This window comes from Vicugna pacos, chromosome 5, assembly GCF_048564905.1.
Source record: "Vicugna pacos chromosome 5, VicPac4, whole genome shotgun sequence".
NCBI lineage: Eukaryota > Metazoa > Chordata > Mammalia > Artiodactyla > Camelidae > Vicugna > Vicugna pacos.
Genome location: NC_132991.1, coordinates 1,294,332 through 1,319,665, shown reverse-complemented (window position 1 = coordinate 1,319,665; position 25,334 = coordinate 1,294,332). Strand labels below are relative to the sequence as shown.

At 42.5% G+C, this 25,334-nt stretch overlaps 1 protein-coding gene across 6 annotated transcripts in view; it reads left to right on the top strand.

The window, feature by feature from the left end:
* Nucleotides 1-25,334, top strand: part of HERC2 (HECT and RLD domain containing E3 ubiquitin protein ligase 2) — a 177,455-nt gene that overhangs the window by 33,429 nt on the left and 118,692 nt on the right. For all 6 annotated transcript variants that reach the window (XM_072960744.1, XM_072960747.1, XM_072960746.1 and 3 more), the window contains exons 5-16: nucleotides 3,856-4,075; nucleotides 7,771-7,871; nucleotides 8,364-8,520; nucleotides 9,799-9,909; nucleotides 10,465-10,636; nucleotides 12,269-12,442; nucleotides 14,117-14,305; nucleotides 14,886-15,037; nucleotides 17,032-17,189; nucleotides 17,279-17,392; nucleotides 18,461-18,712; nucleotides 22,998-23,191. In XM_072960744.1, coding sequence (XP_072816845.1) covers nucleotides 3,856-4,075; nucleotides 7,771-7,871; nucleotides 8,364-8,520; nucleotides 9,799-9,909; nucleotides 10,465-10,636; nucleotides 12,269-12,442; nucleotides 14,117-14,305; nucleotides 14,886-15,037; nucleotides 17,032-17,189; nucleotides 17,279-17,392; nucleotides 18,461-18,712; nucleotides 22,998-23,191 — 1,994 coding nt within the window. The remainder of the gene's footprint in view (nucleotides 1-3,855; nucleotides 4,076-7,770; nucleotides 7,872-8,363; nucleotides 8,521-9,798; nucleotides 9,910-10,464; nucleotides 10,637-12,268; nucleotides 12,443-14,116; nucleotides 14,306-14,885; nucleotides 15,038-17,031; nucleotides 17,190-17,278; nucleotides 17,393-18,460; nucleotides 18,713-22,997; nucleotides 23,192-25,334) is intronic.

Sequence of the window (25,334 nt, the reverse complement as noted above, 5' to 3'; positions counted from 1 at the left end):
GGGGGCTCGTATTCCCAGTATATCACCCTTCCGCCATGCTGGGGAGCCTGATGTGGGTCTCAGACCTCTCTCTCCTTGGGGAGAGCTTTTGCAATTGTGATTAACCTCCCATTTGTGGGTTGCCCGCCTGAGGGTATGGGTCTTGACTGTACCGCATCTCCATCCTTCCTTCTCATATTGGGGTTCCTTCTTTATATCTTTATGTGTAGAAGATCTTTTTTGCCAGTCTGCAGGTTTTTCTCATCAATATTTGTTCTGAAATTGTTGTAATTTTGATGTGCCCTTGGGAGGAGGTGAGCTCAGTTTCTTCCTACTCCACCATCTTGGCCACTCCCTCCTGTGGGAATGCTTTTAAAAATATTTGGTAGCATTCTCCAGTGAAACCATCTGGGCTGTTAAGATCTGCTGTATATTTAGTCACTCCTACGCTGGGTGCATAAGTATTTACAAATGTTATATCCTCTTGTTGGACTCACATCTTTGTCATTATGTAATGCTCTTCTTTGTCTTTTATTACAGTTTTGTTTTAAAATCTGTTTGTCTGATACAAGTATAGGTACCCTAGCTTTCTTTTAGTTTTCGTTTGCTTGGAATATCTTTTTCCACCCCTTCACTTTCAGTCTGTGTGTTGTGTCCTTATGCCTGAAGGGAGTCTCTGGTAGGAGTCTTTTTTTTTTTTTTAATTTTTATTGAGATGTAGTTGATGTACATACTCTGTGTCTTTTTATTGGCAGATTTACTCCATTTACATTTAGAGTATTATTGGCATGTTTGTTTTTATTGCCATTATGCCAATTGTTTTGTTAAGTTTCTCTTCCTCTGTGATTTGATGGCTCTCTTTAATGGCATTCTCATTATCTTTTGTGTATCTACTATAGTTTTTTCTTTTGTGGCTACCTTGCGGCATACGTGTGACAGTTTGTTATTGCAGTCTACTTGTAACAACCTAATTTTGAGCACATTTTAAGCTTTACATTTTTATCCTCCCTCCCATGTTTTATGTATTTGATGTCATAATTTACAACTTTGTATCTTGTGTGTCCCTTAAGTATTTTAGTTGCAGTTATTTTTACTGCTTTTGTCTTGTAGCTTTTATACTCAGCTTATAAATTATTAATCAACTATTTTATTATGTATTTACTTTTACCTTCAATTGTTTTCTTGTTACTAACTAATCCCTTTTCTTTTCAGCTTAAAAGACTCTTTTTACCATTTCTAAAAAGGCTGCTTTAATTATAATGTGTTTTGTCGTGGGTGTCTTTAGGTTCCTGTTTTTTGGAACTCTCTGGACTTCCTGTATCTCAATGTTCGTTTCCTTCCGCAAGTTAGGGAATTTTTCAGTTATATTACTTCAGATAAATTTTCTGCCCCTTCCTCTGCCTTGTCTCCTTCTGGGATCCTGATAATGTGAATCTTAGTCCACTTGATACTGTATTGTATATCCCTTAAGCTATTTTCACATTTTTAAATTCTTTTTTCTTTTTGTTGCTCAGAGTGGGTGAATTGCAGTGCTTTGTCGTGGAGTTTGCTGATCCTTTCTGCTGCTTCACGTAGTGTGCTGCTGAACCCCTCTAGTGTATTTTTCAGTTCAGCGCAGTTTTATTTTGCAAGGGTATTTTCTCTCTTTATTCAGATTAGGCAACTTCTGTCTTCTAATTTAGTGATTTATCTTTTTTTCTCATTCTACTGTTGAGTCCGTTCACCAGATTTTTAATTTTGATTATTAAAATTTTCATTTCCAATTTTCCATTTGGTTCTTTTTTTTTTTAATAATAAATCTCCTTTTTTTTGGTCTTAGGTTTTCTATTTTTTCATGTTTCAAGCATGTTTACTGGTGCTTTTTGAAGCATTTTTATCGTGGCCACTTTAAAATCTTTGTCAGAGTATTCTAACATCTCTGTCATCTTGGTATTTCCATCTATTGATGGTCTATTTTTTTTTAATCTTTTAGATTTTGAGATAACCAAGATTTACATACAGCTATTAAAAAAAAACAGAGATATTGATTGTCTTTTTAAAATTCATTTTGAGATCTTCCTGGGTCTTGGTATGATGAGTGAGTTTCTGTTGAAACATGGACCTCTTCATGTAATGTTCTGAGCCTCTGTTTCGTTGGCTTTCTGTGATGGTGTTCTGGCTGGGCAAGAGTGTGATGTACCTTGTTACTGCCAGGTGGCGGTGGAAGTTCTACTGGCTCCCCACATGGTCCCATGATTTGTTTGTTTCTTTCTTTATTCACCCACTTGTTTCAAAGTGTCCTACGATGAATGACTGGCTGGCTAGGCATTCAGGCTTGGGCAAGGCAGACACAGGTCAGACACCAGGGAGAAGAGCATGCAGGTGGTCAAAGGCCTGAGTGCTCACTTTGAGCTTCATGGTTGTTTCTGGGCTTTGCAGCTAAAGAGAGGAGAGTCATGTTATTATTTAAAAGTAGAAAAACAAACAAATAAAAAGAAAAGGAAAAAACGAAGAGAAAAAAATAAAAAGGAAGAAAAATTTTTTAAAGTAGGAAACTGACTATTGAGAAAGGTGAAGCTTTTTCTAGAGCTGATTTCTGAAAGAAATTCTGCACAGGGGATGTGTAGATGACCTGTCCTTGCAGGGCTGTCTCAGTGAAGCCCCACATGTATCTGCAGGGACCCAGGCACCTCTCCGTGCTCCGTGTGAAGGGTAGGGATGGTACCTCATGTGTAAATCTTTCTGCTGCTTCATCTTGAGCCCAATGTGGAATTTAAAGTGTTTTTTTTTTTTCATCTAGTTTTCTGTTAAGTGCTAACTTTCTTAAGTAGTGGAGCTTTCCAGACCTAGCATCCAACCCCTGGTGTCTGGATGTTCATTTCTGTGCCAGAGCGACTGGGTGGAGAGAGAAGCTTTGTCCTGCTGGCCTCCCTAGAGAGTGGTGAGGTGTGTCCATTCGATGCCCCCTGTGATCTCCTCTCCCATAGGAAATACATGTTCAGGTCATGGGTAGGCAAAAAAGCAGGGTCTTCCATATAGGAGTCTTTAGGGGTGTGATTGTTGTCTTGTAGAATGTGAGACTGCCAGACTGATGACTGTTTTTGCTTCATGGCTGATAAATGTCAGAGACAGAAGACAAGCACAGGACACATCCCCTGCTGTCACCACCACTGGGTGCTCTACTGGTGTAGGGAGTTGGCAGAATGCAACTTAATTTACAGTTTAACTTAAGGCAGCTTTGTGGTTAATTGCAAGACTAGACTCTGAATTATTTTCATTTATGTAATTTTCTTCTAGGGACTTAAAATAAGACCTTAATTGTAGAAGTTTTCAAACATACACAGTAGAGAGAATAGTATAATGAAGTACCACTTACCAGTAGCACATTCTAACAAGTTATTTTATTGTCCTTTGAAATAATCCCCTAAATGTTACCTTTCATGAGCCAGGTATGCTGGGAAATTTGTTGAAATTTTGTTTTTATTTTGCATTTGGTTTCATAACATGAAAATGGTGTAGAGTTTTCTCTACACCGTTTCTCTGAAATGTGTTGCTTGGGAAGTATTGACTTTGTAATTTTGTGTTAAAATTTTTTATACCATGTTAACAGGGGGCAGTATACTATGGTGGATGAGAGTGGTCTGTCTCGTGTGCCATGCCCACCTGGGTGGCATTGGGCAAGCTCTCTAGGCCTCAGTTTCTCCTCCATGGAATGCATGCACGCTGCTACCTGTCGATGGTGCCTGTGAGGGTTACCTAATGTGTGTAAAGTGCTCAATACTGTTTGCCACACATGTCAAGCACTTAAATGTTACCCATTATTGTTACCCATTTGATCAACATTGCAGTAAACTGCCCATGACGTTGAGAGGTTGGATGTTTTCTCTCGTTTTCTAGATGTGAATGAACTGAAGGAATGTCTTTCTGTGTTGGTCAAAGAGCAGCAAGCTCTGGCCGTGCAGTCAGCCACCACCACCCTTTCAGCCCTGAGACTCAAGCAGAGGCTTGTCATTTTGGAACGCTATTTCATTGCCTTGAATAGAACTGTTTTCCAGGAGAATGTCAAAGTTAAATGGAAAAGCAGCAGCGCTTCTTTGCCTCCTGTGGACAAAAAAAGGTAATAATATAATGAAGAAAGAATCCTGATACCAGCTAAGTATAAAACTCAGACTGTTTTGTTTGGGAAAGTTTAATTAATGCTCTCAGCATAGCCTCTTCTTTCATTTCATCCTTGCTTTCCCTTTTTGCATGTTCCGTATAATCTGAAGAATGGTTTTCCCAGTTTGCTCATAAAGCAACAGGGTATGAGCAGTATTATCTGTACCATCATTTTAAAATAGAAGACCCTTTTCTGTCGGTAACTGTAGAAGCCAGTCAGAAGTTTAAACCAGCATGTCCAGATTCGAAAATGGGATCTGAGTAGTACATCCTTTTTATTTTGATTTGTTTTGGTACTGGGTAGGGAGTTATCAGACTGCCGTGGTGCTCTGCTGGTCTAGCTGGTTCATTCTCTTCTTCTTACTGTGATTTTATTATTCTTTTCTTAAAGAGATGCTTTCAGGTACATGATTTTCAATATATTGTCATACATCAGCAGATCTCCTTTGAAACATTAACTAATAGCCACTAGAATGCTCAAGACTTGTGTAAAGTTGTACTTTTCCAAAATACAGCTGTCTACCAGACTTTTGTTCCCCGAAGGCTAGACTAGATTTCCAGATAGAACTCATTTTATGTAGTTAAGTGAGTTGATGTTCTTTGATTGTAATACTGACTTTCACTCGCTATAAAGTGCATGGGAAGTACAGGAGGTGGAAAGAAACAGGTGGAAAAAACCTTATTTTTCCATCCAGAGACATAAAGTGCTTAGGGTAGCACATTTCCTTGGTTTTTTCCTTGAATCTGGTTGAATTCACATTACATGTCGTGTATTTGATAGTAGTTTTAAGATAAACCAGGTGACAGAGGGTTCCTGCCCGTGTAGTGATAGCCAGTGGCACAGTTCTTTCGTTCCTTCTTTTTTTTTTTTTTTTTAAGGATTTTTTTCTTTTAATGAGGGGAGATAATTTGGTTTATTAATTTATTTATTTTTGTAATGGAGGTTCTGGGACCTGGGGCCTCATGCATGCTAGGCATGTACTCTGCTACTGAGCTATACCCCTCCCCTCCTCTTCCATTCCTTCTTGAGTGGAAGGTGGGCAGCCGCCTGCGATGGTGATGCCCAGGGAGGGTCTGTGTATGTGGGGGGTGGTTTCTAAGAGTCTCTGAGCACTTTCGTTGAGTCAGCCTGCATTTCCTAAGATGCAGGAGTGGCTGAAAGCCCAGCCGACTTCCTCTGTGCTCTTTCCTTTGTGGTGATGTAAGAGCTGATGGATTTGTCGAACTCTTTCTTTCATTAAATGGAGGACATTTCTACAATTAAAAAAAAATTTTTTTTAATTTTAACATAATTTGTGAATTCACATGCAGTTGTAAAAATAATACAGAGAGATTCCTTACACCTTTCACCCAGTTTTCGCAGTGGTAGCCACTTGCAAAATTAGTACAAAATCATCATAATTAGGATATCAACTTTGATACATTTTACCTGTCTTCCTCTGATTTCCCATTTTACGTGCCCTCAATTCTGTGTGTGTGCGTGTTTCCATGTGGTTTTATCACAGGTGTAGATTTCTGTCAGCACTGCCACAGGCAGGGTACAGGACAAGGATTCTTTCTTACAGCCGCACCCATTAGAGCTGTTCTCCATATCTATTTGTAACCTTTGAGGTTGACTCTTCCACTCGGCATTATTCCCTTAGGATTCTGCCCATTAGGAGGTGCACGTGTCGTCACTGGGGAGCAGGATTCCATGAATGGAGGTCCCACAGCTTGACCCCTCACACACTCAGCTATTTATAATTTTTGAGTATTATGAGTCAAGCTCCTATGAATATTTGTGCACAGGTGTTGGTGGGAGCCCAAGTGCTTCTCTCTGGAATAAATGCCTCAGGGTGCAGTTGCTGGGCCTATGTTTAGGTTTGTGAGACATTGCCATCCTGTTTCCAGAGTAGCCGTGCCATTTCACAGTCTCACCAGCCATGTCTGAGAGGTCCAGTTGCTCCACACCCTCATCAGCACTCGGTGTTATCAGTTACTTGCTTTAGCCACTGTTGTAGCTGTGTAGTGTTATCTCCTAAATTGTATGGCTTTCTTTCCCTGATTTCTCCACTTGTTGGGTGGTAGTGGGTTTTACCTTTTTTGTGGAACTAGCTATGGATTGGATAGTTGATTGGTGTGGATGGGGGTGGGTCCAAGCTATTTCTATTTGTTTTCTTAAGTATCTATAAAAGAGAGAGCCGCTTGTTGAAGATTTAGCAATTTTTATACTGTCCAGATTTAGGACTCTTGGGCTCTTTCTCCAGGGACAGGGTCATGGTTGGTGAGGGGGCTGCAGCTTCTCCTGGGGTGGCTTTCTCAGAGGGAGCCCTGTGCCGACTGCTCCTCCCACCTCTGAATTGACTCAGCTTGTGTACTTCCTGGATTTAGACCACATATGTTATTGTATGTCTGTGTCTTGTAAAGTTTGTAATTCTCGTTCAGTCTAAGCCTCTTTATTCCTTTAAGATAAAAGATACTCCTTTAAGATAATTGCTTTAAGATATTCCTGTCTCCCAGGCACCCAGTCCCCTTGTAGGAGGCAGCGACTGGGTTGTTTCTTGTGTTTCCTGATAGAACTCGCCAAGCACACACCCTACACTATTCAGCATTCAGGGACGTAGCATTCCAGATGCCTCTGTTGGGTCCACATTCCATACTGCTAGTTTGACTTGATATTGTGTCTTGAAGAGATCATTCCATATCAGTACCCATCTTTTTTTTTTTAATTAAGGTGTAGTCAGTTTACAATATTGTGTCAATTTCTGGTATACAGCACAGAGCTTCAGTCATACATGGATATACTCAGTACCCATCTCTAATAGCCTTTGCCCCAAAAGCAAATTATAATAAACTCGAGGAATAGAGTATATTGTAGAAATACTCAGCAGTACAGAGTTGAAAATAAAATCGCTTATGACCATGCATGATTGAGTTTCCATTGTCCACACATTTTTGTATTCTAGTTTTTTTTAAGATGATTTTTATGATATACCATTATATAACTTCTTAAAACATGCGAAATGAAACCATCTTGTTAAATTAACATGTATAAGTAGTAAAAAGCCTAAAAAGGTACCTGAGAATGATCAGCACTAAATTCAGGAGAGGGTAACCTCAGCAAGGGGCGGGGCGGGGGGCCTGGTGAAGGAAAACAGCACAAATACGGGGCCTGCAAGCTGGCCGGTCACAGAGGCCTGAACAGGGGGAGAAGCAGCTCAGATACCACAGGCCGGGGTGCGAGTCTCAGGCACTTACCCTGTTGTGCTTGGGGGGCTCCCCACCCCTCATCTGCTTTTTCTATACTTCATGAGGTAATGAGGCTTAACCCCTCCTTTTATGCATTTATCTGTTTATTTTCTGTTTACCATCTCTCTCTCCTCAACTACTAATATTAGCTAGCTTCCTGAGATTTTTTCATGACCATTCTCACAAGTCATTTAACATTCTTTGTAAATACCTTTTTTTTCCCCTCTCAAAGAGAAAACTTTTTGTTTACAAAGGATGTTTGATAACAATTTTTAAAGCGTGAAACTTAAAGTCATTTGTGATCCTATCTCATGAAACCCATTGATCAGATTTTGGAAGAAAGCCTTCCGTATTACTTATTGTATTTTAGTAATTGCACATGTCTCTGACTGACCATTTCTCAGTCCACGTGTATGTTGTCCGCAGTTCCCGGCCCACGGGCAAAGGCGTGGAAGGCCTCGCGAGAGTTGGATCCCGAGCCGCTCTCTCCTTTGCCTTTGCGTTCTTACGCAGAGCCTGGCGGTCAGGTACGTGTGCCCATGTGTTCTGTTCCCCGCCACATCAGTATTTGTGGGTTCTCTTCTCACTTCTGCCACCACATGCCCCTGGGTTGATCCCAGGTGCTCTCTGTGCCTCATTTTCCTTTGTAAAATGAGAGGCTTCAAAGCCTGTTTGACTTTTCAGGTTTGCGTTACTTGAACAAAAAAAAAGTAGGGGTGGTTTGTATTTACACATATCCCAGGTAAACCACTGCAGTGCCTTAGTGCAGATTTATTTTCTAGGAGAGCCAGAAATTAGCATTGCTCACAGGAGAGTCATAAAAGAAAGAATTGACCTTGAGATAACTGTTACATTTTGGTCTCTGAGTTCTTGGAGTACCCAAGAGGAAAATGAGATTGAAAATGTGGCAGTGGCATTCTCTCCCTCTGGGGGAAGGAGACCCGCCTTGGGGAGTGGGGCGAGCCCTGCCCATGGAGCTGCTGGGGATGGGCGGCCTCATCTGCCATGTGTGTGCCCAGGGGAGGACGCGGACCTCTGCAGCGAGCTGTTGCAGGAGTCACTGGATGCGCTGAGAGCCCTGCCCGAGGCCTCGCTCTTCGATGAGAGCACAGTGTCTTCCGTGTGGCTGGAGGTGGTAGAAAGAGCAACCCGGTTCCTTCGGTCTGTTGTGACGGGGTAAGTCACATCTCAGTGTGTGAGTGGTTCTGGCATGTTTCAGCTTGTCTCACCTTCTCCTTAGAGCTAAGAAACATAGTAGGTTGGTTCCTGGTGTGTGTTTCCAGCACATCCTCAGCAGTAGGATTCCAGGTCTTGGTTCTCAGCTTTTTGAACGTGTGCCTCTCGATATTCTGATTGGATCTAGTAATCTGTCACATTGAATGGGATGGGAAATGGAGAATGCTTTTGTGATTTATTTTTCTTAGATGATTTATGATAATGAGCTCCTGCTGTGTCCCCCTTAGCGCACGTGCAGGTGCCGCCGTTTTGGATGGCAGATGTTGTCTCAGGACAATATGGGGTTAAACAGTTGCTCAAATTCGAAATCTTCAAACCTGCAGGCAGTCTTCTTAGTGTAAAAAAATTTGAATGTGAATCGTTTTTCTGTAAGGAAAACCGTGAACTCTGGTTTTGGGTGCTATGTATTTTGGTTAAAGGTTTTTAAGTTTGAAGGAAATGTATATGCTCAGTACAGAATTCAGCAACAAAGGAAAAGGGAGTCTTCTCATTCCCTTCACCAGATGCCACTGCCCTGTCCCTTCCAGCGAGCTGGGACATCAGTGGTCTCTGTGCATTGGCTGTGACTTTGGCTCCCTGGAGTGCTTTTGTGATGGCATTGCTACGGGGTTTGGGGGTGAGTTCCCTGAAAAAGGCTTGGAATTGATTTTAAAAATTCAGCTGTAATAGTGGTTTTGAAAGAGCCTCCCTCCTCCTTCTTGGGTCAAGAAGACATTATTTATTACTGGGGAACAAGGCAAAGTTAAAATTATTTCTTTGATCGTGATAAAAATAAGCATAGATGTTTTATCTGGAATCTCAGATGGTTTTAGAAATTGATTCTTCTCCATTTCTACAGAAGATGTTGATACTCTAATAGCCTCACATGTCACTGAAACTAGAAACATGTCTAAACATTTTTCCACTTGTGTTTTGGATGACGTTATAGGTAGTCTTATGCTGCAGCAACTTGGAGTATGTCTTTTAACATAATCATTGTATAGTATCTGAATTAACACTTCTAATAAAAGCATATCCTTACAAGTTAATTGCACACTTTAGAATCTCTGATTAAATTTAAGTAAGCAAGTCTCGGAGACTTGATTCTAAATATTAAAAATGTATTTCTCCACGGGAGAGTGTATCTAATTAATTTAACATTAATGACATGCTTATTTTAACACGCTGTCTTTAAGCTCTGTTGTTCCTTTGGCCCTGCATCCTCCGCTGTCATTTCAGGGATGTTCATGGAACGCCTGGTACCAAAGGGCCGGGAAGCATACCCCTGCAGGACCAGCACCTGGCCCTGGCCATCCTGTTAGAGCTGGCTGTGCAGAGAGGCACACTGAGGTGAGGGAAGCCACAGGCCCAGAGTACTGTAGGGAGACGCCCTGTGTCTGAGCAGCTGTTGCATTTTATCCACATTTCATATTTGTGATTGTAACAAATGTGTGATGTTGTGTGATCAGAGAAACGTGTCCTAGGAAGGGCCCCCTTCTTTCAGACCTGGGTACACTTAAGTTTTCTTCACTTCCTTTTTTATGTTCAACTTTCTAGTAGTCAAGGAACTGTCCTTTTTTTGTTTGTTTCTTAATTTTCTTTAAATAGTTATTTGTATTCTATTAATTTAAGGTCCTAGAAATTCCCTCTTAGAAAGTGCTATTTGAGCTTCTTAACTGATTGTACATTTCTTATCCACAGAAGATGGATGTCTTGTGCTAAAATCTTGGCATTTGTTTATAGTGATTTTAATGCCAAGAATTGTTTTCATGGCTTTGTTTTAGTTTCCCGTCAAATCTAAAGTATTTTTTTGAATTTCATTTAGCCATCTGCTTTTACTTTTGACAGACTGTGGGAAAAAGTTACTCTGTTTTTACTAGAGAGTAAAGATATTTTCTCTTTTAGCCAAATGTTATCTGCCATCCTTTTGCTGCTCCAGTTGTGGGACAGTGGGACTCAGGAAACTGACAACGAGCGGTCTGCCCAGGGCACCAGCGCCCCCCTCCTCCCTCTGCTGCAGAGGTTCCAGAGCATCACCTGCAGTAAAGATGCCCCTCATACAGAGGCTGACGCTCACGTAGGTGTCATCGTGAGACTCGGCGCTTACATAACTTTCTTTGTTTCAGTTACATTGTAAAGGAGTTAGTCTTTTATAAACAAGACCGGATCACACACGTCTGTGGTGTAGTTGCCCCGGGGGGAGTGTGTATTTGGCAGCTGCAACAGCGAGTCAGGTGTGGGGCAGGTGTGGGAGGTCACGGGGCAGAACATCCCAGGAGCACAGTCAGATTCTGTGCAGCAGCTGAGGGGTGGCCACAGCCAGCTGCGTCCTGCAGACCCCAGGCCCTCTGTTTGTTCTGGAGTGTGTGTTTAGCAGGAGGAGTGTGTCTCTTATCACACAGCAACTTGTGCTTTCAGGGAGACCCACCTGCTGCCTCTCTGGCCGCGCAGTCTGTGCGGGACTGGAGTCGTCGAGCCCTTTGTGTTTGTGGGTTTGGTGCTTGTTTGCTCCCAGCAGCCACATGCTTTGTGCTCTGGCTGTGATGGGGCTGTGGAAGACAAAAGAAGGCACTCTCCCCTCCACGTGGGAGCAAGTTAGTGAGGCAGGAAGATGGGTAAAAATCCTGAGAGTATTTCAGGAACAAAGCGTGAGAGTCAAGTGCGTCCTTAGGGGACTTGCAGTGATGACCTGGGGAGGCGGTGCGGGGAGGGGCGGGGAGGGGAGGCTGTGGTGGGGAGGTGCACGTGTCTGGTCCAGGGGTGGTGCTCCACCGCGGGGCCTCACTCTGTCCGCGCTGAGAGTGCACACGGGTCTCCTGCTGGTTACTTCGGATTGATTTTGCCCTGGCCTGAGGAGCCAGAGAAGTCTTCTCTTCCCTCTCCATGCCCCTCCGTGTGCCATTTCCAGGGAACACCTCCGATCAGCGAGCAGCAGCTCTGCTGGTGTCACAGAGCCGAGTCTGGAGTGTACACTTAAAAACAAGTATTAGAAAAAGAGCATTGGAAGTAGTGGCTCACCATGACGGCCCTTCCTGGGCGCAGGGCACCACAGGAGGTGTGTTATTGAAGCCATCACTGTGTTTAGTCCCAGGATGTTGAGGCTGGTGGCTGAGCAGGGCCTACCTGGGCCTGAACCCCTGGGACTGCTGCTTTTTAGAGGTACAGGTTTGATCTTGCAGGTCTTTTCTGGAAGGACTTAGCCATCCTGTTTTAGCCTAATTATTCTATTACTTTGCAGCTATTGATGGTGATAAGGCTCTTCTGCCTTTAGAAGAATTAGAATTAGTCCTTCATGTGCAAATAAACTTAGGTTTTCTGATGAGCAGGCAGCATGTAGATTAAAGTAAGTGGGTTTTGTTTGCAGTTTTCAAAGCCTAGTTGAGGTACAGGGCTGTGTTCCTGTACCTCAAGGAAGCTTGCTCTGTGTTCTTTGAAGGGCCCTTGGGGTGGGGAGCCTGCAGGGTGGCTGGGATGTGTCCCTGAGCTGTGTGAAGTCAGCGCACGGGGGACGGATGTGTAGACATGGGGGCAGTGCCAGGTGCGGTAGGTGTATAGATGTCAGCGCATCGGCAGCACTTTTTATTTGAGAGTCAGATTTATGAAGAATGTCTAACTGTGAATACCCAGGAGTGGTTAAAGGCTAATGGTGGTACTTAAATTTTCCCCACTGTTTCGTTTCTGAAGATGCTTCTTTACATTTCTTCTCTAGCTTCTATCTGGCCCTCTGAGCCCCAATGAGAGTTTCCTGAGGTACCTTACTCTTCCTCAAGACAACGAGCTTGCCATAGACTTACGACAGACTGCCGTGGTTGTCATGGCCCACTTGGACCGCCTGGCCACCCCCTGCATGCCGCCTCTGTGCAGCTCCCCGACATCTCACAAGGTATGTGTGGGAGCCGTGTTGATTCCCTGTGCTTGTGCTCCTGGGTTCTCATTCCGTGCCTGGGTCTGGGACTGGGGTGGAGCTGGCTTTCAGCTCATAAACATGTGCACACTTAAAGGTGTTGCTAGTGATGAGCGATGAGCAGGCCGAGGCGCACAGGGTCCCCCTGGGACCCAGGTTCCAGATGCAGGTGGCACAGCCCCAGAGCCCCCTGTGTTCACACAGCCACGTGCTGTGCTGCCTTCCTCTGATGTGTCTGACACTAATCTACGTGGGTTGGGGGCGCCTGCCACAACCACCGAGTATTGCACACGGTCACATCTGGTCATCATGCCACCGCCCCGTTGTGCGGAGGAGGAGGCTGCCATTGGGAGTGGGGGTGAGCTTTACCAGGGTCACACAGAAGAATCCTGGTTTTGAAACCAGGTTTTTCAAGTTTTAATTTTTAATATGAAGAGTGTTTATTGTATTTTGCTGTTACTTATTTTTTCCAAATAAGTAATACATTCACGTGGTTCCAAAATAAAAACTAAGTGCAAAACCACAGTCACTTCCTCCCCCCCGCCTCCCTTCACCCAAGTTTCCGTCTGTGGCTTCTCACCTTTCCCATCTCTTACGCATCCCGTCAGCCTTCTCCGGAATGACTGTCAGTGCTAGCACACTGCATCACTTCTGTGGCTGGTTTTTTCACTGAGCAGTGATACTGAGGAGCTCTCTGTAAGCCTGGCTTCTCTGTTTATCTTTAAAAGCAGCCCGGTGGCCCAAGAGTGACTGTACCATGACTTTAAAATCAGCCTCCTATCGGTGGACGCTTGTGTTACTGGAGGTTTGCTGCTCAGCTGCTGCTGTGATGGCTGCCCCTGCACCTCCGTTCCCCTGTGTACGTGTGCGTGTGCGTGCGCAGCGCCAACACACCTGCTGTGCCGGACACGTGAGCTGATTGTCCCCACATTGCTCTGCTGTGGCTTGATCCCTCTCATCTGCACCAGCAGTGGGGCACTTGTCTCCCAGGCTGTGCTTAGGCCTTCGGGTCCCTGCCTGTAATAGTACAGAATGGTAACCTGATGTGGTTTGAGCATTTCAAAATATGTTTAAGGTCTCCTTGTTCTCCTTTTTACTGGACTCTGTTAAAGTGAAATGCTGTGGAAACAACATTTTTGATCACTTCATCTTACACTAACTTGAGGCAATGTGTAATGATCTGAGTTATTTCGATTTTTAAAAAAAATATTTTTATTGAAGTATAGTCATTTTACAATGTTGCATCAATTTCTGGTGTCCAGAACAACACTTCAGTCATATAAGAACATACGTATATTCGTTTTCATATTCTTTTTCACCATAAGTTACTACAAGATATTGACTATAGTTTCCTGTGTTATACAGTAGAAGCTTATTTTTGTCTATTGTATATATAGTGGTTAGTATCTGCAAACCTCGAAGTCCCAGTTTATCCCTCCCCACCTGCTTCCCCCCCTGCCCCGGTAACCATAAGTTTGTTTTCTATGTCTGTGAGTCTGTATTTTGATGTTTTGAATCAGCTTTCTTTTCTTGCTTTGTTTTGATCTTACTGTATCTCAGTGTTAACTCCTTGCACGAATTATTCTTTCTTTTGACTCAGAAAGAACTTTTCTGGCTGCCATAAAGAAAATATTTTCTTACTTTATCTGACAGGGATCATTGCAGGAAGTCATAGGATGGGGGTTAATTGGATGGAAGTACTATGCCAACGTGATTGGTCCAATTCAGTGTGAAGGCCTTGCCAGCCTGGGGGTCACGCAGATCGCCTGTGCGGAGAAGCGCTTCCTAATCTTGTCCAGGAATGGCCGGGTATACACGCAGACCTACAACAGTGACACGCTGGTGGGTGCTGGGCTCGCTTCCTCTGGGGGTCTCTCTGCTATGGATGCTACAGAGTTCTTGTCTTTCTTTGTGCCGATTGATTTCTGAAGATTTATAAGCAAAATCATTATATATTATTAGTCGTGTTTAAAAATCTTAATCGCAATCATTATTGTCAAGATTTGGGGGCAGAGTTTCTTAGTTGTTAGGCTCCGAAACTCCTTCTGGTGCGATTATAGCCAGCCATTGTTCTCGTTAGACTGTGGGGGCCAGGAAGTGACAGTAAGGACCCATGGGGACAGTGGCAGATTGGGACGTGTGTATTCCAGCTAAAGGAGGGTGCCCTGTCACCTCTGGCTGCAAAGTTCCCTCCTGCGGGGGCGGCTCACTCCTGCTGCCGAGCGCGTGCAGGCCGCCTGGCCCCTGTCGTTCTGTTGGTGCTGGGCAGGGTGGCTGGACAACCGACTGGCAATGACCCGAGGTTCATGTTTTTCAGTTTAAGAGGGGTTTGTTCAAGTAAGGTACCTAGTTGAGGCGAGTTGTGCTGTTTCCTTTGACCTGGGAGTGCTTACTAATTTTCTTCCTGTTTTTACCCTTTTAGGCCCCACAGCTGGTCCAGGGTCTTGCCTCCAGAAACATTGTAAAAATTGCTGCCCATTCCGATGGTCACCACTACCTGGCCTTGGCGGCCACTGGAGAGGTGTACTCCTGGGGCTGTGGGGACGGTGGACGGCTGGGCCATGGGGACACTGTGTACGTATGGCTGGTTCCTGTAACCAACACGCTCTCCTTTTGTGTTGCCGTATCCGAAGGGGTGGCACAGAAAAGTGTGCGAGGTGTTTTCCAGCTGCTTGGACACGTAGGGCCAGGATGGAGAGACTGCCAGGATGGATCAGCCCCCCGGCGACATGATGGGAGTCCTGCCCTCAGTACCGAGGGTGACTTCACTCGGCCTTTGTGCCCCTCCCCCCCAGCTTTGGCTACACCGGTTTTAGCCACATCTGCCGCACCGCCACGGTGGAGTCCTCTAAAGCGAACCCCACATTCCTCCTTCTTCATTCACGGCTTGAGCACATCTCTATCAGAGGAGGTCCCCTCTCCTTAAGCCATACTGTCATTTTCACAGCTACAAAAATCAGCAGTTTCTTAATATCTTATTTTGTGGAAACTTTCGATTATTGTAAGGAACCAGAAATAAAACAAAAGGGTTGTTCTAAATGCAAGGCTGTGAAAATAGAATTCCAGTGGCTGCCTCAGAATCACAGGGACCCTTTCATACGTTGCTGTGAGTGGAGCCTGTTGAAGAAGACACTGGCCTCAGGCTGAAATCGAAGGTGCAGCCCCACCTCCAGTGGGGCAGAGCCATGAGCAGGGGGTGGGCAGCAGCAGAGTCGAGAGGGGACTGTGGAGTGAAGACGGGCGTCCACCAGGAAGGATTCCAAACTGTGAAAAGAGCAGAGTCACGTGTCCTGGGAGTTAGCATTCAGCAGACCTTATATGCCAAACCTGACTATGTAGGGGATTCAGACAGATGTGGTAAAAAGAGAGTGGAAAAGGAGGAGTGATAAGCACAGAACTTAGAATATTGTGACTCTCAGGTTGGCAGTGGGGTGGGATCAGCATAGGGTGCACAGGACTTGAAAGGCTTGAGGTGCAGGATGGGGGCATGAGTCTCCTCACTTCCCTTATGTTGTTTATCATTTAGGATGCATAAAATATTTTGTAATAGAATAGTATCCAGTTGAGGTTAAGTACTCAGTTGAGTATCTTGTCCTTTGCTCGAGGAGTTGAGGAAAGGAAAGGCGATCAGTGCCAGTGGTGTGCGTTGCAGAGAAACTTCGGGGCGGTTGAAACTTGAGCTGAACGGAAGAAAGGGAGATGGTTTTGGAGTAGAGTCACGTGTCTCCCCTCTGCTTGTGCCCCCGCCTGTTTGCATTTATTTTGCAGGAAAATGGGTCACAGACAGTAAAGTGTGTCTTTGGAGAGGCTGGAGGAGATGTTTCCAGTCACAAAAGGCATATTCCAAGTTATAAGCATAGGATGCTTTACTAATTTTGAAAGTGAGGAATCAACTAGTGAGACGTTTCTACCCAATTAATCCTTACTTTTCATTTGTAAAGTCTAGATTGCAGTGTGATTAGCAAACCTTGCTCCATCATTCCTTCTTCATTTAACAAATATGTGTGAATTTCAACCATCTGTACAAGGTTTACAGGTTTATCAGTTTTCCGTGTACAGTTTGGTAGGCTTCTCAGATGCATGCAGTCAGGAACCACCATAACCGAGATACAGAGTGTTTCTATTACACACACCACCAACCCCCCCAGCCCAGCTTTATTTGGACCCTTTTGCTGCCAACCCCTGCTCCCTACATCCAGCTCCTGGTGACCCCTGACCTGCCCTCTACCCCTTGGGGGCATTCTGTTTCTGCCTCTGTCACTTGGCAGAATTCCCGAACTTCATCTTTCCCCGCTGCTGAGCACTGTCTGTGGGTAGGCCACCGTTCAGACCACTGTGACCAGTGCTGCTGTGGACGTGACCACCTGCATCTGTGGCAGACACTGTTGTGATATTTCTGCTGGATGCCACGTTTGGCACTGGGTGCCCTCTTAATGCGGAGGTGTTAGGTGTTTGAATTCTATATTCTTTAATTATTTCATAAGACACCTGAAAGGTGACACTGTCGTGATGCTCTGAGAGTTTATTCCTGGGAGTGTCACTAATAGGAAAGGCTTTTCTCTCCACAGGCCTCTTGAGGAGCCCAAGGTGATCTCCGCTTTCTCAGGGAAGCAGGCGGGGAAGCACGTGGTGCACATTGCGTGTGGAAGCACGTACAGCGCTGCCATCACTGCCGAGGGGGAGCTGTACACCTGGGGCCGGGGGAACTACGGCCGGCTGGGCCACGGTATGTCTGCTCGGAGCCCGCGCGGGTGTGCAGCGTGAGGCTGTCTCTCTTAAGGGACTTGTAGTAATGTTAGTCCTCACTTCTTGAAGGCTCCAGTGAAGACGAGGCCATCCCGATGCTGGTAGCTGGGCTCAAAGGACTGAAGGTCATCGACGTGGCATGTGGGAGTGGGGATGCTCAAACCCTGGCCGTGACGGAGAACGGTACGTGGGGCTTGTGCTGGCCTAGGCAGGCTCTCTGGTGGAGCAGGGCCGCTTTCACAGAGTGGGAGAGCGTCGGAGTCTTTACATGGGCCTTGCTGAGTGTCCTCAGCAGAGGGACAGGACTTGCAGGACGTGTGACTTTCATTGCCCAGGGCCAGAGGGCTGCCATCCTTCCTACTTGGGTGTTTTATTTGTTAACAGAAAATGAAAGTTAAAATGGAATAATTGACATTCTAAATCATTCCTGGTTATTACGATTCCATTCCTTAACGTTCAGCCACCCTCGATTGATTCCCCGCGGTACGTCCTGCTCAGTCTTTGTGTGTTCTGCAGAGTGATGCTGTATTGTCTGCAGTTTTTAATTTCAGTTTTATTTTTGTGTTCATAGTGAGATTGTACTCACTGAACACTTTTTAAGGGCGTATTTATCAGTTTTTATGATTAGAATCCTGTTAATTTTTTAAACTGTATTTTTCCATCAGTATTATAGGGAGTCTGTCCTTAGAATTATGGAATCTGTCAGGATCAACCTGGAAACTCTGAGACTTGCTCTGCCACAGAGAGCAATTTTATTTTGTCCTTTTATGTAACCTTTAATTAAATGACACTAACCAGTGTTGTTGGGAATAAATACAATCACGCGGGTGACTCGAGGTAAGCATGGGAAGAACGGCGTGCAGGTGGACCCTAGAGTGCTGTGCCGTGTGCCATGTGCTGTGTGCCGCGGGCCCAGCGACGGTGCTTTCTGGAGGCCTTGGAGCTTATGATCTCTGTTCAGCACTTAGCTGAAGCAGCAGCATTGAGCCCAGGCTAATAAGGGTTAGGATTTTATTATGCATTTTGTTAAAACAAAAAGGAGAAGCTTTCCATTTCTTAATTGCTTTTATATCAACCTGAATTAAAAACTACATTTCATTTGGTCAGTAACCACCTGTGTAGGTAATGTCAACTGTATACATTCGTGGTCTAGGTTTTTGTGTGTTATAGGTGATACTGATTCTTTTTAGCCATTTACAAGTTCTGTTAAGATGTGCAGTCATGTTTACTCAAATACTTTGTGCTTTTTAGGTCAAGTGTGGTCTTGGGGAGATGGTGACTATGGGAAATTGGGTAGAGGTGGTAGTGATGGCTGCAAAACACCAAAGCTGATTGAAAAGCTTCAAGACTTGGATGTTGTCAAAGTCCGATGTGGAAGTCAGTTTTCTATTGCTTTGACGAAAGATGGCCAAGTTTACTCATGGGGCAAAGGGGACAACCAGAGACTCGGGCATGGAACAGAGGAGCATGTTCGTTACCCCAAGCTCTTGGAAGGCTTACAAGGTGAGTACACATGTAAACTTTTAAGACCATTTGAGACAGTTTTCTTTAGTAGTCTTTCAAAGTTTGCAGATATTTCTTTACCTCACGTTCCATGAATGACCCATCATTAGAAGCTTCTGCCCACATTTTGATAGTATGTATCAATACAGATAATAAGTGGAAAGTGACTTAGAATTATTCTCACTAAATTTAATTTGAAACACATTGAATTTTACTAATATTGGCGAGTTCTTTATGTGGCAAGCCACCACTCATTACTCATTAAGATCTCAGTGAGATTAACTTCTGTTTGGTGAGGTCACCTGTAATTGTGCTATAGACTTTTTTTGTTTTTTTGTTTTTGGTTGAAGATACTGGGGATTGAACCCGGGACCTTGTGCATGCTAAGCATGTGCTCTACCCCTGAGCTATACCCGCTTCCTGTAGACCTGCTAAGACTGTGGATATGCAGGGTGTTATGGGAGTACAGAGGGAGATAAGGTTGGGTCCGCCTAGAGTGGTCTCATTTGGACTTATCCTTGATGGATGAATCCTCTTGTTTGGTTTCAAGGGTGTGCAGCATGCATTCTCCATAGAGGAGATGCATGGGAGCCAAGCTGTGTAGGTGTGCTTTGCAGGTGCCTTCTGATGTGTGGAGAGGTTGGTGATAAGTGTATCAGGTGGGCCCTGTTAGTGTGTTCTCTCTGCACTGCAGGGGGTGGGCAGCATTTTTTTCTATAGGGCCGGGCTCTGAGTATTCTTAGATTTGAGGGCCTTAAACTGCCCGTCCTGACTACTCAGTTCTGCTGTTGTAGCCCCAAAGCAGCCACAGACAATATGAAACCAATGGGCCTATGTTCTAATACATCTCTATTCACAGAAACAGGCCATGGGATGCATTTGGCACAAAGAATGATGTTTGTTGGATCGCTGAGCCTGGATTCTCTTTTTGTTTTTGCTTTTTTGTCAGGGGAGTTTGGAAGTGAGAAACTTTTAAGTGGGACTTGCCAGTTTTTTTCCCTTCATTTTCATTTCAAAGCACATTATTTGATGTTTAGATGTTTTGTGTGCTTGTATGGTGTTTCTTATTTTCTAAGCTGCTGAGACAAGTTCTAGAGTAATACAGTTGGTTGTATGTTAGGGAGCTGTATATGAACTTCATTTGCCTTCTTGTTTATAGTCCCTTCAGTTAGTAAAGGAACTCAGCTTCCTCAGCTACATGAATTAAGTGGAGATAGCTTACTGTGAGAGTATTTAAGTGATTGTTGAGATCATCATTTTGGTGGTGGTTCTTAACTTATATAGGCTCTTAGGATAGAGTTGTGCCTTTTACTATAGTAAAGTTTTTGCAGCTGAATTATTTTATATGTTGACATGTCTGAAAACATCCCTTGTGTTGGTTATGTTAGATATACTAATGAGCAAAAATGTAATACTTTGCTAACACTATTTAAATAGAAAATTTTTTTTTATTTAGATCATGTGACTTTGGAGAAAAGTAGATTTTGTTTTAGAAAACTTTCTCAATGAAGAGAATCCTTTGATGTTCACCAAGATAGGCCACATGATCTGATTAAAAAATGGGCAGAGGATCTGAATAGTCCTTTTTCCAAAGACATACAGATAGCGAATGTAAAAAGATCTTCAGCATCGCTAGTCATTAGTAAAATACATACCAAAACATATATGAGATAACACTTCATACCTCTTAGAATGTCTGTTATCAAAAAGACAAGAAATAACAAGAGTTGGTAAGGATATGGAGAAAAGGGAACCTGTGTGCACTTTGGTGGGAATGTAAATTGGCGGAGCCACTCTGGAAAACAGCATGGAGGTTCCACAAAAAAATAAAAATAGAACTACCACGTGATCCAGAGATTACATTTCTGGGTATCTAAAACACTAACTGGAAAAAATATATGTATCCTACAAGTTCATTCACAATAACCAAGAGACGGAAACAACCATTGTGTCAATGGACACATTAGTGTATAAAGAAAATATATATATTTAGTTATTTAGACATGTATGAGAGGCTGGTTCAACATTAAAAAAAATCAGTTAATGTAATCCATGAAATCAACAGACGGAAGAAGAAAAATCACATAATCATATTAATAGATACAGAAAAAAATTTTTTTTGACAAAACCTAACACCTATTCATGATTAAAAACTCTCAGTAAACTAGGAATAGAGGAAATTTTTTCTCAACTTGAATATGTACAAAAAAAATCTACAAAAATCCTACAGCAAACATGATTTTTAATGGTGGGAAACTCAATGCCTTACCACTAAGATCGGGTATAAGGAAAGGATTTCTCATCTCATGAGTCCTTTTCCAAGTTATACTGAAAATCCTAACTAATGCAATAAAATAAGAAAAGGAAATAAAAGGTATACAGATTTAGAAGGAAGAAATAAACTGTCTTTGTTCACAGATGACATGATTGTCTATGTATAACCTGAAAGAACTGACCAAAAATCTAGTAAGTGATTATAGCAAGGTTGCAGGATACAAGGTTAATGTGCCAAAGTTAATTGCTTTCTTATATACAAGCAACAAACAAGTGACATTTGAAATTAAATGCATGATACCATTTGCATTAGCATCCAAAGTATGAAATACACAGGTATAAATCTAACAAAATATAAGATCTATATGAGGAAAACTACAAAACTGATGAATGAAATCAAAGAACTATATAAATGGAAAGATATTCTATGTTCATGGACAGGAAGACTGAATATTGTCAAGATTTCACTTCTTTCCAACTCAATCTGTAGATTCAGTGCAAACCCAGCAAGTTATTTTATGGGTACCAACATTTGACTCTAAAGTTTGTGTGAAGAGGCAAAGGACCCAGAATAGCCAACACAATAATAAAGGAGAAGAATGAGTTGAAAGACTGAGACTGCCCAACTTAAAGATAAATGCTGGAGAGAGTGTGGAGAAAAGGGAAACCTCCTACACTGCTGGTGGGAATGCAAACAGTTTGGAGAGTCCTTAGAAGACTAAACATGGACTTAGCATATGACCCAGCAATCCCACTCCTGGGCATATATCCAGAGGGAACCTTAATTCAAAGACACATGGACCCCAGTGTTCATAGCAGCACTGTTTACAGTAGCTAAGACATGGAAACAACCTAAATGTCCATCAGCAGATGACTGGATAAAGAAGTTGTGATATATTTATACAATGAAATACTGCTTAGTGATAAAAAAAGAATAAAATACCATTTGCAGTAACATGGATGGACCTGAAGAATGTCATTCTAAGTGAAGTGAGCCAGAAAGAGGAAGAAGAATACTAAGATCACTTACAGGTAGAATCTAAAAAAAAAAAAACAAAAAACAAAAAAACAAACTTATTTACAGAACAGAAACAGACTCACAGACAGAGAAAACAAACATGGTTACCAGTCGGGGAAGGGAGTGGGAAGGGATAAATTGGGAGTTCTAGATTTGCAGATACTAACTAATATACGTGAAATAGATAAACACCAAGTTTATACTGTACAGCACAGGGAAATATGTTCAATATCTTGTAGTAACTTATGAAGAAGAATATGAAAACAAATATATGTATGTTCCTATATGACTGAAGTATTGTGATGTACGCCAGAAATTGACACAACATTGTAAACTGACTACAATAAAAATATATATTAAAAAAAATACAAAGCTACAGTGATCAAGACAGTATGTTATTGGCTAAAATATAGACAAACAGATGATTGGAATAGGAGAGAGGTCAGAAATAGACCCACATAAATACAGTTAACTGATCTTTGACAGAGGAGTAAGGCTGTACAGTGGAGTAAAGATTGGTCATTTCAGCAAGTGATGTTGGAACAGCTGAACATCTGTGTGTAAAAAAGTGAACAGCTGATAGTGGCAGGAAGCTAAGCATGTGTTGGGGTAGGGGGTATATGGGGAATCTCTGTGCCTTCTCAGTTTTGCTGTAAGCCTAAAACTGCTCTAAAATGTTGAAGTTTTTTGAAAAAAGAGTGTATTTTGCATGATTATACATTGAGACAGGAGAATACGAATAGTTAATTGAACATAAACTTATCTTTTTCTGAATAAAAATCTGAATAATGAACAGACCTTTTCATACCCTAGCACTGTTCTGTTTGCGGGCTGTGGGTCTCAATACATTGTAGCTAGTAAAACACAGCAGGGGTTTTAGTAACCCCAAGTTGACGTTGAATGCCTTCTGACCCGAGTGGCCTAGAGTGAATGTTTCTATTGCACCAGAAGTCACAGCCGTGAAGCTGTATTTGCATCTCTCTGTCCTCCCAGGGAAGAAAGTGATTGACGTGGCTGCAGGCTCCACCCACTGCCTGGCCCTGACTGAGGACAGTGAGGTCCACAGCTGGGGGAGCAACGACCAGTGCCAGCACTTTGACACCTTGCGTGTGACCAAGCCAGAACCCACTGCGCTGCCAGGGCTGGATACCAAGCACATAGTCGGGATTGCCTGCGGACCTGCCCAGGTACTGAGCAGACAGCTTGGTTTGGTATTTTGTAGAGTTTTGGTTTCTCATCGTCATTCATTGCTAGTGTGTAGAAATACCATTAACTTGTGTGTGTGTTCCTTGTATCCTGTAGTGGTACTAACCTCACTTATTAGTTCGAAGAGCTTCATTATGATTCCTTGGGATTTTCTTCAGAAACAGTTCTGCTGTCTGTATATAGAGACAGTTTCATTTCTTATTTTCCAGTATGTATGTGTTTTATTTCTTTCCCTTGCCTTATTACACTGGCTAGGGCTTCAGTATGATACTGAGTGAGAGTGGGGAGAGGGTGCATCCTTGCCTTGTTCTTTTTTTTTTTTTAAATTAACACTCACATTTTATTTTTATTTTATTTAAATTTTGTTGGGGGGGAGGTTATTAGGTTTATCTATTTTATTTTTTAATGGAGGTACTGGGGATTGAACCCATGACCTCGTGCATGCTAAGCATGCACTCTTGCCACTAAGCTATACCCTCCCGCCTCTTGCCTTGTTCTTGATCCTGGGCAGAAAGCATTCATCTTTCGTCATTAACTATGATGTTAACTATCGGTTTGTTTGTTTGTTTTTGGTAGATGCCTTATTAAATTAAGGAAGTTTCCGTTAACTCCTACTTTTTAGAGGGTTTTTTTTTTTTAATCCTGAATGACTTCAAACTTGGTCAAATGCTTTTTCTTCTCTAATGGTATGATTGTTTTTCTTCTTTAGTCTCTTTATATAGTGGAATAATACAATGATTGGTTTTCACATATTGACCAAACCTTGTTTTACTGCGATAACCCCCACTTGGTCATGGTGTATTATTCTTTTTATACATTACTGGATTTATTTGCTAATACACTGGTGAAGATTTTTCTGTCATTGCTCTTCAGAGATATTAGTTTGTGGGTTTTTAAATACTGCCCTGTCTGACTTTTTTTATCAGGGTAAAACTGGCCTCATAAAAAGTTTTGGGAAGTTGTTTCTTCCTCTTCTGTTTTCTAGAAGGGGTTGTATAGAATTAGTGTCATTTCTTCCATAAATGTTCTTCTGTGAATCCACTTGAGCCTGGAGATTCTCAAAAGATTTTTAACCACAAATTCAGTTTCTTTAATATAGAATCATTCAGAGTATTTCTTCTTGGGGTGAGGGGGTGTCCTGATACATGGCACTCAAGAAATTATTCCATTTCTTCTAAGTTGTCTAATTTTTATGTATGAAGTTTTCCTTATTGGTGCTCTCTTGCTGACTTTTTGAAGTCTTTGTGTCTGCAGTGATACCCTTCCTCTCATTCCTGAAATTGGTAATTTATGTCTTTTTTTCTTTCCCAGTTTTACTAGAGGTTTGTTGATCTCTTCAGAGAACTAGCTTTTAGTTCCATTAATTTTCCCCTTGTTCTTTTGCTTTCAATTTCACATGTTTCTCTTGTCTGTTTTTTTTTTCCCCTCCCCTTCAACTTGCTTTGGGTTCACTTTATTCTTTTCTTAGTTTCTTCAGGGGGAAGCTTCGGTTGTTGATTTTAGACATTTCTTCTTTTGTAACATATAAGCACTTGATGCTATAAATTTTTCTCTAATGAGTGCTTTAATTGCACCCACAAATCTCGATGTGTTTTCATTTTTGTTCAGTTCAAAATATTTTCTAATTTCTCTTGACAATTACTCTTTGACTTACGTATTGTTAAGTGTTTAATTTGAAAGTGTTTGGAGATCATTCTGTTACATTTCTGTTACTGATTTCTAGTTTAATTTCATTGTGGTTAGAGAATGAACTGTATATGGTTTCAGTTCTCATAGATTTGATAAATATGTTTTATGTCTCGTGATGCGTTTGTTCTCAGTGTTCTGTGTGTGTGCTTAAAAAGAGTATGTATTTTGCTGTTAATATATTTTGCCATTGTTGAGTGATGTGTGCTATGAATGTTACTTAGATCTAGTTCACTGATGGTATTATTCAGTTGTTCTAGATCCTTGCTGATTTTCTGTCTGCTGGTTCTATCTTTGTACTGAAATTGCTGGATCATTGTGTTTTAATCTTTAACGTTTAAATCTTTGAGGGACCGCCTTAACTGTTTTTTTCCTTAATAACTGCTTGATTTTTACATTTTCACCAGATAAGGACAAGGGTTTCAGATTCTCCACATT